Source organism: Falco punctatus (genome assembly GCF_963210335.1).
Source record: "Falco punctatus genome assembly, chromosome: 3".
NCBI classification, from domain to species: Eukaryota; Metazoa; Chordata; class Aves; order Falconiformes; family Falconidae; genus Falco; species Falco punctatus.
The window spans coordinates 68,921,421-68,933,254 of record NC_137582.1 but is presented as its reverse complement, the minus strand read 5'-3'; the positions used below and the strand labels follow the sequence as shown (position 1 = coordinate 68,933,254).

At 39.3% G+C, this 11,834-nt stretch overlaps 1 protein-coding gene across 3 annotated transcripts in view; it reads right to left on the bottom strand.

Annotated features, from left to right (window-relative positions):
• Positions 1-1,162: 1,162 nt before the first annotated feature.
• TSHZ1 (teashirt zinc finger homeobox 1) overlaps positions 1,163-11,834 on the bottom strand; it is a 56,545-nt gene continuing 45,873 nt past the window's right edge. For 2 of the 3 annotated variants that reach the window (XM_080378484.1, XM_080378485.1), the window contains one exon: positions 1,163-5,775. In XM_080378484.1, the coding sequence (XP_080234610.1) occupies positions 2,594-5,775 (3,182 nt within the window). In that variant the 3' untranslated portion in view covers positions 1,163-2,593. The remainder of the gene's footprint in view (positions 5,776-11,834) is intronic. The other variant, XM_080378486.1, reaches the window with a different exon arrangement.

Genomic DNA, 11,834 nt, shown 5'->3' with positions numbered 1-11,834 from the left:
CCTGACTGTTATTCTTCCTCACCACCCCTTTGGGCCCAAAGTACATAATCATCCAGTAATTGAACTGAAATGTCTAAATGGCTGGATCCCCTGAAGGACATAGGTAGTTAGCAGAGAAGAAAGTAAGGGACATTTAAAAAAAACACCCTCGTGGCACTTTCCTGCACTACTTAGAAATACTATGTAAATGTAACTGACCTGGACTTGCGAGGCTCTTGCAGAAAAAAGAACAATGCACCAATTTTCCGAGATTGTAACTAAAGTAAACATTAAATATAGAACTGTGCTGTATTTGGAAGCAAAGTTCTTACATTTAATGTGCTTTCAGAAAAACTGGGAAGAAGGAACAGAAATATACAAATGTACACAGAAGTATATATAACACAACAGTATCCCTAATACCATGTGAAAGCAAACCCCTCTAGGTCCTCATATTTAACAGCCCCTCCGAAAAGTGTAATGGATAGCAGATCCCAGTCTTTCATACACTGTAACTGTCAAAGTGCTCAGGAGATAGATTAGTGAAGGCTCTGACAGCTCTCTTTTACATTCTAAATGACATCTGTGTTCAACAGAACAGAAATAAAGATTAAGGGAAACACCTGATATGATAGCACTCAGCTTACCTCAAAATGCAATATTTAAAAAGTACAGAGAAACATAGGTCTGCTTTCTTGTACTGTAAGTAAAAACTGGTGTCAAAGCCTCAGAGGTCTTCACTGCTGCCAGAAAAGCAAGTACCGTAGCATTCAACAGACTACAGGGGCAGAAGCCATAGCCTCTGACTATGTAACTGTTGAAATCCAAAGGTGTTTTGCCTGAGAAGGAAGGGAGCAGACAGTCTTTGAATGCACACAGAAAATGGCTATGGGAACAGTTATGCAAGCACAGGAAAATTAACTCGGCCAAAACCTTTGCAGCCCTTCTTCAACTTCAGTGATGGGGAGAGTGCCCATCGCTAATTGGTGGCGCCCCACTGATTCTGCATCTTTTGCAGTACATACCCACTGCAAACCTCTTCTAAGAGGTTATTGGTATTACGGCTTTGAATGAAACCAGAGGTGATTTTGAATAGGTTTTTGCTGGTTGGTTACATAAACCATGACTCTTATTGCTGGAATAACACCTCAAAGGCAATATAATGACGACATGACAATGTATGTAAATCAAGAACTGCATGTGGGTTTATTTTACACTTGAGAAAACAGTGGATTTAATTGTGTGAACCAAAATGTACTGTACAATATTAATGATAAAACATCAAAATGTATAATTCATAGTGCATTGCTTGCTTTATTTTTATTTATTTATTTTTTTTGTCAGATAGTTCCTTTAAGTACATGCATCTCGAAAGATGCAGGTGCCAGTAAAATTCCTCTATTTATATCAAGCTGCAGGAACTAAATTTTATTCAAAAAGTGTGGTTTTACATTATATACACAGAAATCGAATATAAAATGACAATATAAAAAGTTAAAAGAGAAAGCATACAGCCAGAAGGTACAAAGAAAGTTGAACAGTTTAAAATGGTACGATATGTAACATGTATTTTTTTAAGCTGATGCTGGCCATTTACAAGGAACAGAATCCAACATTTGCCCCGTTTTGTTTTCATTTACCAATGCAGCACACTATAGAAAGGTCAGCTTGTACCAAAGCTTAACATTTGTAAATAACTATAAACTGCAGTATTTTACAGGAAAAAAACAAACAAAAGAAAACAAAACAAAAAAAAAAAAGGAAAATAAAATAAAAGAAAGAAAAGAGCATTTTTACACTTGTTTTAAATAACAGCTTGCATACTTTTTTGTTTTTGTTTTTGGCCAAAAAGTGGCAATTCTCAGCATCCAGAGGGTTTGGGCATAGTGGCAACTTGGTTTGCTTTTTTTTTTATTATTTTTTTTATTTAAGTTATACAGTTGTGGCTTCCTAACCCCTTGAGTACTATACAGCTCTCCTTCTTCCAAGGACTGCATGCACAATTTCTTCACAAACCAGTTCTGCATTAAAAAAAAAAGAAGAAGCTCATTCATTTAAAAAAAATAAGTTCTGCTTCTGACACAGCTTTTGTTTGAATGAAATGCCTTTAAGCCTTTTGTTTCGTTTTTCCTTATTTACTTATTTAGTCACTGGGAAAGGCACAAAAATGCTATTACAGTTCTCAGAGGGTTAAAACTTGACACTACCAGGTTCTGTGACCTTTATTGTCATGGCAACTTTGTAATTTTAGGATGTCTCTTTATCATTGTTCTTTGTGTCTTTCTTTACGGCTAAATTAATGTCTCTCAATAGTGTCTCCCACTATATTCTACAAAAGATAGCTTAACATCAAGGACAGATGTTGAAAATAAAGGTCAGACTTTGACTCACAAAAATAAAAACAGAAACAAAAAATAACCATGCACAGATCAGACAAAGAGCATATAAATATAACTACAAAATAAGTGTAAGAAAAACCAAGGTCCAGATAGGCAGTTCAGCAACAAAAGTAAGACTGATTTCAGAGGCTCAGGTCAGGCCTAGTGCAGTACTATGAAGAAGTTTAGTGCAATGTTCCTGTGGTCACTTGCATACCTGGCTGCTTACCTGGACGCTATTGTTTTTCTAACTCAGTTACATAGATCAGATGGTCCTCTGGGGACTTGCCATGTGTTTTACTAAGGTGCAGTTTGACTGCATGCTTGCTTGCAAAAGTTCGGTTACAGAGCTTACACTGGAATGTGGAGCCTAAGTCCTCCTCGGCAATTCCAAGTGAGCCCAAAGTCTTGTTTGCGAGGACTTTTGTAACATTCTGCTGTTCTTGAATCTGATTAAGTGGCAACTTTGACAGATCCTTCAAACTAAACCCTAGGTGTGTCTCTAAGTGACTTATGTATGTAGAAGCAGTCCTGAACTGAGAGGCACAATCATTGCAAAAGAAAACAGGATGTCCTGTGTCCAAGTTCTTTAAAAATTTAGTTCCACCTGTCCTCCTTAACTGATACTTCACATTGGCCAGCCAGTGGCTAATTGTGGTCATGGAAAGACCAGTAAACTTAGAGATGTGTACCCGCTCTTGTGGACCTAGGTCCGACATAATGTATTTGCCTTCCGGGGTCTCCCTCAAGCTGGAAGCAAACTGGGCCTGAAGGATCAGAAGATGCTGAGGGTTCCAGTTGGACTGTCTGCCCTTCCTCTTGTGTACTGGTGACAGTTCATCCAAAGCTTCCTCAAAACTGCTCCCATCAGCATCAGACTTCTCTGACACGGTAGACGGAGTTGAAGACTTGGGTGTCAAACGCCCTGTGAGGTTCTTCACCATATCAGAAATATCCAGCAGGGCGCTCTCCCTCAGCGGGGATGAGGCAGAGTCAGCCACACTGGAAACAAGAGGTTTGTTTTTGGACTTTGTTAAATCAATAGGTTGATCACTGTTCTCGTAGTAATACCGGTCAATAGCATCAGCCTGCTTGACCGGAGTGGTTGGGTAAATGGGTTTGTCCAACATGCTGTTGCTAATTTTGTACAGCATGGCCAAAGGGTCCAGAGAGGGGCTTACCGGCTTAGAAATTTTGCCTAAGTGGGTATTCATAATGGACTGTAAAGCACTCAATGGATTAATGAAGGATGGCTCAGGTGAATGATCTGTGATGATTCCTAAATTATTACAGCCATTTGCAACCTTTGTTTTAAGTGGCTCTGTACCATTTGGCGTATGTGCTTCTGCTGGACTATCCTTTTTGACCTTCTGAACTTCTGTCTCAGAGCTCTTCTTCTGCTGCTGTTTGTTATTTATTTCTTCTGGTTTGGGGAAGTCCTTGTTTTCTTTAGCAGCAGGTGACATGGGTTTGACTGGAGAACTCTTCTCTTTCTCCAAAGGCTTTTCTTCCTTCTTCACGTTGATTTTACCTGTAACTTTCTCCACTAGTTCTTCCATAGCAGATACATTGCTCTTGTGAGGTGGGGGTGTGAGATTGCCTGGGGAATGGATGAGTGCGTTGTGTTCTGATGACAGTGATTTCACACTGCTCGCGTAAGATGGCTGCATTTGAACGCTCTGCACCGCAGGCTGAAGGGGTTTGACTGTTCCCGGGAGCTGGTAAGCCGCATGGATACTGGGATATCCTCCCCAGGAAGGGGCTCCATTCTGAGCTTTGCTGATAGCTGTTGTCACTGTGTTTTCCAGCGACTTCAGTATGTCTATTCCGCCTTTAGGACTATCATCTAGGTCCTCCTCTCTGAGGTACTGATACAATGTTGTTGGCTCAAATTTCTCTGCAGAGTCCTCATTCTCTTCTTTAATCTTCTTTTCTGTTTCACTGACCACCACCACCTTTTCCTTCTCTAGGTCTTTCTTTTCCTCCGAGTTTGTGGAGCCCACTGGGGAATCAGGCTGTTTTTTAATGTTGGAGGCTGGTAGCCTTGTGTGGGTGGTGGGTGGAAGAGGTATAGACTGGATCTTCTCCTCCACCACAGGGTCCAACACTAGCTGTTTGCCTTTTTTGGAAGCAGAATTGGTCACCTTCAGAAAATGACCAGTGACCATCATGTGAGCAGTCAGCTGCTGCAAAGTGTCATGGGAACTGCCACATTCCATGCATTTCAGTATTTGGGCTTTGCGTGCCTCAAACTGCCAAGTGTAGCTAGCACCATTTTGATAGCCATAGCGGTTGTTCGGAGTCACATAGGGGTTGGCAGTTTTCTGATCCTTCGCAGACTCACCCAGTGAAGCTTCTGCAGTGATCCCTGTCGGCTCCGGTGAACAAGGTGAAGCTAAGTCCTGAAGTGCTCGTTTTTTGGTGGAAGGGACCAATTTAGTGATGGCTGGTACTGGCTCCTTCAGAGGCACTTTCTGGTAATGCTTTGTTTTTATCATGTGGACGCTGAGGTCTTGCAAAGACTCAAATGAATGCCCACAGTACATGCACTTCAGCACTTTTTGGGCATCCTCTTTGCCTTCCATTTCCATAAGTGATCGTTTTCTAGGTTTTGACCACCGTTTGGTCTTATCAGCTTCTTTATCTCTGTTGTCATCACGGTAATGTCCAGTTTCATTCATGTGCACTGTTAGTTCCACCAGTGTGTCATAGGCTGCACTGCAGTCTTTGCATCGGAACTTGCTAGCACCGGTGAACACAGACCCATAAAGTTTATTGTTTTGCCGGTAAAGCTGTACTGTGCTGAAAAGACTAGGCTCTGGGAGAAGTCCATATGATGAGGTCTGCTGCAAAGTTTTAGCTAATGCAGCTTGGTGCCAGTCGTAACCTGAGCCACCACTGTTACTGTTACTAGTACTACTGGTAGTTGTACTGGTACTGGTGTTGGTACTGGTAGTACTAGTACTCTGGGAATTGGCATTGGTGTCGGTACTGGTGGTGTTTTCGTTCTGGCTTATTCCGTTGTTGCTGGTAGTTGGATTGGATTTCTTTAAGTCCAAAGCTAAACTGGACCAGCAAGTCTCTGAAAGCAAATTTGCATACACAGCTTTTATTTGTGCCAAGCTGTCCTGTGGATAGGAAACATTGTCTGTGCACTGAGGATCCTCTTTCTCTTCTTTAGAGGAAGTGCTTTTGAAATGGGCCAGCTGATCGCTGTTTTCACTAAACGGCGAACCATAGCCTGCATCCTGATTAGTTGCAGTGCTGACTGGGGAGTTCTGGTAGCTTTGAGCCTCTTTGATCTCCGCTTCTTCATTGCACAAATACTCATTCTCCTGGATGTCCAGAGACAGCCCATCATCTTCCACACTGTCTTCATCTATTTCTGCTGCTTTCAATTCCTCCTCAGGAACATATGCTAAAATACAGGAGGGGAGATGGGGGGGGGGGGCAGGGGGGGAGAGACAAGACAAAGTTATTGAACATGCACATTTTACATTGCTACTGTCTTCTGTACTAAATGCAGTAACCATAAAGACAAATTTTGAAGATACGTCCAGAAACCAAACTCATAATCATTCACACACTCTTACCTATAAATTCGCATACTGTGTCCTGGTTACAGTTTGATATCAGTACTACCTAAGAATAAACTTTGACTTCAGCAGTAAAATATGTGCCAGGACCACAGCAGATACCATAATATCAAACGCAAAATCAAACAAAGAGCCTACTAAACCAGTTTTTATCAACTTAAAAAATGGCCTGGCGCTGAGCTATATTTACTGCACTACGTATGCACAACACATTGCAGCTGACCTGCACCCCTCAGACCTAGGCACTCAGAAATACTGGCTTGACCAACTCCATCTCATCACTGCTGTCTTTTCTGGGAAACCAGCTTTAGCTACAGCTTCAAGGGCCATTTCTGTGTCACTGACACCTGACTCTGATGGAGCTACATGGGGCAAGTGTGTCGGGTCAGCTGTTCCAGGGTCTGCTGGTGGCTGGCTGCACTAGGTCTATCGGAGAGCTGAACAGCTTTCATTTTTAAAAGGTAAAAAGGGAAGCAAGACTGTGATTGTTTTCTGAAATGCCTTGGGTATACTCTGCTTCCTGTTACAATCTGATGTGTGTCCATCTACCATTTTGAAAAGAGTAGTCAGAAACTAAAAGTAAATGCTAGAGATTAATTTTTAAAAACAACAAAAAACTTGAGAGCTCCATCACAGCTTGATTATTGTCTTACGGTAAATATAAAACTTTGCTATTGTATTGCTAACTGGTGGAACTATATAAACTTATCAAACTATGTGTTTATCTATTTCAAACTATTTTTTAAACTAGCAAATGTGATATTCATGAGCAGATGGCCATTACATCAAAACACATTTACTCCAAGGGCCCAATTCACAGAAGTGGCTTACATGTACCTAAGTGATAAATGTACACTTCCATTGCAAAGCAGAAAACATACTTGTACACATTTCCCTCCAGTTTTGTAAAAGAAGCTTTAAAAAAATCACAATGATAATGGAATGTAGATCATTTATAAGCATGTCAAGGTAGAAAACATGGATTGTGAACAATTTTCAGTAACTGAATAAAAAAAAAATGCCTGCTTGTCAGGTGAACTGTGCAGCAAATGCTGCTGAAAGGTGGCCTATGTCCCTCCATGGAACAATACTGAAAGCAAGCCAGAAAAAGAGGCACTTCTGCTCCTATGTGATATGAAAAAAATATGTATTATCATGTTAACAAAGCCAAGGTCTTCTTCAGTTGGGGGGAACATAAGTAGAAGTTGAGCTTCTTTTTCCAAGCAGTTGCTAATATACTCTGAAACTTCTTTTTCTGAAAAGTAAAAAGAATCTTCTCTCACTGGAATATAAACACTCTTTGAAACTTTTTTTAATTATTTTTTTTTAAGAAAAGTAACAGTATTATGGCCTGTACTGCACTCTGTGTTCACCTCTGCAATTCTGTCTTAATGCAGCCCCTAACTACTTCAATATTATCTTTTATGATAAAAGTAGGAAAGTAGTACATCTAGTACTGGGGTAGTGCTGAACCTTGAGATGACTGCATCTTTCATCTGTCCTCTAAGCGTTAATTTTTTTCAGAAGATAATTTGACCTTTTGTGTTTTAAAAAAGTGTTAAGCAGGGTCCAACTCCTTACAGATGCATCAGTCCCAGTTGCTTTCTGATATGTTTAAAAGGACTGGTGAGTACAAAGCACAATAGAAGTTGCTACAGAAATCATCTTGGAGCCAAAGGCCAGGAGGATGCCAGAAAAGCATTATAAAACCAGGAAAAAAAATCTTAAAAATGCATTTAGTCCATAAAATGAAGAATAAAATACAGAAATAGTAAAAAAACTAAGAAGTCAATCAGCTTCCCAGTCTTGCAGGAATGCTGCTGTTGAAACACTCTGCAGGAGTACAATAGTACCGCTGCAGTTCTGAACTCTGGGTATGCAAGTAGCATTCCCTCTCACAGCTACAGTCTAAGGTCTGTTAGCTCCCTCATTAAACACACCTGCTTTCAGTCATTTCTAACAACAAAAGACAATAACATTTTTAAGTTTCAGAAAAGTAAGTAACAGTTATAGAAGAATATGGTTTCTGATTCTGAAATTAGGTTTAAATTAAAAAACAAACCAACAACTCTGAGGCCTAAAATGCATAAAAATGGACAGTTACCATCTGGAATTTTTATTTGAAAAAATAACCAACAAAACTTTGTAATGATCAGCAGACAGTCAGCAAGTAGAAGCTGAAAACTGAGGGGGCCCACACCGAGCTTTTATGAACAGCTATATTCTTACTAACCTCAGTGGAACTATGCCAATCCTCTCTAATTTTCACATCCCAATATTTCAATAAATAGCTATAAGAAACTGTTGTAAGATGCTGAATGTTGCTGTAGTTGATAGAGCATTTTGTAAGAAATCATGTGAATTATGTTTAAATCTCTTTACTTAATTCTACTTTGCATAAATATAGATTTTTATAATTGCTCTATACAACCATCTAAATATCTGCTTAAGCAGAACTGAAGTGGCTCAAGTTGAGCCACTGCCCTATCTTTTCTTTTCCTTTATTTATTTATGACGGCATGTCTTCTCTGTTCTCGTACTTTTGCACTTTACCATAAAAATAAAAGGAGCTAACCCACATAAGAAACGTTAAAACTGCAAGAAAGATCAGTGTTAAACTGCCAAAGCAAAGAAACTGAGTGTTGGGGTGAAATACCCATCTTTCACTTGCTTTCCTAGTCTTAGGTTTGGCTGAGACTACTACACGATTGAGTTCACTCCCTTACCAATATATACCGCAGCATAAGAATTGTCCAGGACTCCCATTTTCTATGATTTCAGAATTTAAGACAGATTCTAAAAAAACCCATGAATTTACATGATGTGCACACCAATATGTCTGTACAGTTGTTATCTGAAACAATACAAAGAAATAATGCTTCTTAACCAAAAAAGAGAGTAATTTATCCAAAATGTTTAATTTCTAGCACTGCAATCAGAAAAATTTTATTTAACTCCTTTAGTTACCACAGGATGCACACAATACCTTTTCATTCAAGACTACTAATGTTTTTAAGATGAATAACAGCACACCCAACATATGGTATTTTGCAAGCTCAGTGCAATTCTCTAACTGAAAAGGTTTTTGCTAGGACTAATTCAGTAACATACAAAATTAAGAATGGTAATTTCTAAAAACTTGTATGTTTTACTAGAATTCTCATGGAAATTTGACAAATAAGTAAGCTTCAGAATTTTAAACACAGCAAAAATATTCCTATTATAATTACTTGCAGAGACAAGTAGTATCATTCGATGTCAAATAAAAGTGTGAGATGTCCAGATTCTCCCCCCAAATTATAACAGGTAGATCAACAGACAGATTTCAGACAACAAATCTTTCTGTGACCGAAAAAGTCTCAGCAATCCTCTCCAGATATTCCTGCATCTGCAAAGACGCTGCTGGTTTACACATGTCCTGAAACCACACAAAAATACAAAAAGCAGATATAAGCAGTGATCCTCCTCAACAAAAACTATATCCAAAGCAGAAGAAATTACATAACATAATGTCAGCTTTTCTCCTCCTCATTTGTGCATGCACAGACTCTGGCAAATGCATGGTGGAAAATGGGGAAAAAGCTTCACATTCTGGACAACTAAAAATTACGGGGAGCAGGTTTTATTTCTTTTCTTCTTATTAAGTCTTGCTAATATTTTTTTGCCTATAAAATGTGCCTTCTGCATGCCAATGCTTCCCCATAGATACACTGTCATCTCTGAGCAGTGTTAAAAGCTGTGCATTCTAATCTAAGTGGACATGAGACGCTATATATTGTACATGTGAGTAGCACAGCACATTGTGTTTGCTTCAGTGAGAATATTTACACTATAAATACACATCCATTGTTTGAAAAAGCAGACAGAGATCTGAAATGTAAGGATGTGGTTAAAAATATAAATATTCTCACATAAAACCTTTCCATAACCTCAGACCGGTGCTTTTGAAGGAATCTGTCTCTACGGAGGTATTCTTTTCCGTTCAAAAAGGGATTCAGCATTGAATACATTATTTTGAAAAGAACAGAAAGTAACGATTGTATTTGTTTTTAACAGTCTAAAAATCAAATGTAGTAAATTCTTCGAGACTCAATTTTAAATCCTCCAAATAAATAAATTTATTCAGAAGAAACACCTTAGGATTGAAGGCCACAAATCAGTAAAGCAACCGAATACTGAAATAATTTTCACTGAAATACGTATTTCATAGTTTCAACAAATAGGGATAGGTTTAAGTGTAAAATCCTTCACTAAATCAGGGCCTACTCTGGAATTAAACAATAGTGGCACCATGTGAATGGTCACCATTCTTCAACACATGTATTTCCACAGCTTCTAATATTTACCCAGCCAACAGGAGACAGCAGCTGCAGAAGTTTTCACAGCTCACACTGTCACCTTGCACAAACGGCACTCTAGGTTGGGGCTGAGTTCCACTGCACGCATTTCATGTCTTGGGCAAAAAAGTACAGATAGAAAAGACAATCTATAGCTACACATCTCCCTCATTACAGAAAAATGAGAGGGAGAGGGGGGAAAAAAACATTTACAGATACATTTCCAGAATACATTTTTGAGAGTTTTACAAAAGAATCCAGAATCTCAAATTGCGAGAGGTTAACATGCCTGCTGGAAGATTTGCAAATTTTCTATATTAGTATATACAAATGTTCATGCAAAATTCTGGCACAGGTGCTACAAATCTATGTGTGTGTCTGTATTACAATGTCACTACAGTGGAAAAATATGGCTTAGTTACGACAATGGCTGAGGAGCAGCACAGAATGTCAGACAACCAAATAACCTTACCACAGTGGTTTGTGTCTTTCATTTCTAATTGCATCAAAATGGGGGGCAAAATACTGGAACCGCCTACCCTCTAATTCTAATGCAATGGGTCTGAAAAGTAGATAAGGTACTGTAACAAGAACAACCTCCATGCTTCTAGCAGGTTGAATGATAACCCTTAAAGGCATCCCATTAAAAACCAACAAAACGATTCTTCACCTCCTTCTCCTCTCTCCCCTATCCCCTTAAAATGAATGCTGCAAATTATTAGCCAATGCTGGCAATTGGAGAACGAAGCAGCTTGTATGTGGGTACATTTTCACAGTGATTCTAATCTGAGAAATTTACTTGCTCTTCCCCTTCTATCTGATAAACTATACATTCAAGCATTCTCATTAGTGTTCGGATCACCAAAGAGAGCTGGAGATGAATCAGTCCATCCACCCCTCCTCTCCCTGCTCTGTCGAGATTATTTCATTGAAATGTTCATTTTCATCCCTGCTGGCAACATTAGAATGGAAGTATTTAACCTGTTTCCATTACTTATACAAATTACCATTATGGAGTAGGACAGATGTTAGAATCATGCCACATAACTGACTTCCATACATTCTTTACAGGGAGGATAAGAAGAGGGAAAGCTGTTAGATCATATTATCCAGTCTCAATAATGTTCTCTCTGCTACCAGATTCATTAACTTCCAACATCAACGTTTCACTTTCTTTCTGCGTGAAAATGCTCTGTCTCCTTGAGCTCATTTAATTTGGAGCAGGAAATCTTTGTCAGAAATAATTTTTTGATCAGGTGCTCTAACTAAGGGGTGAAGGGGGGCTGGAGAAAGAAAAAAGAAAAGGGGGGAAAAAACCCAACACCTTGTCGAAAATGTTATTTCTCTAACATGGATGATGAAAGAGAAGTCAGTTAAGATGCTGGTACTCAAAGATGGCTGTCACTTCAGATAGGGGATGGCACGACTCACCTAGACAGGTGACGCTTTGGTGGAGCAAAGACTTGCTGCGTTATTGAGAGCACCAGAGATCAGGATGACAAAGACTGTAGGGCCAGGGTGCCTGGGGCTCCTAGAGAAGTGAC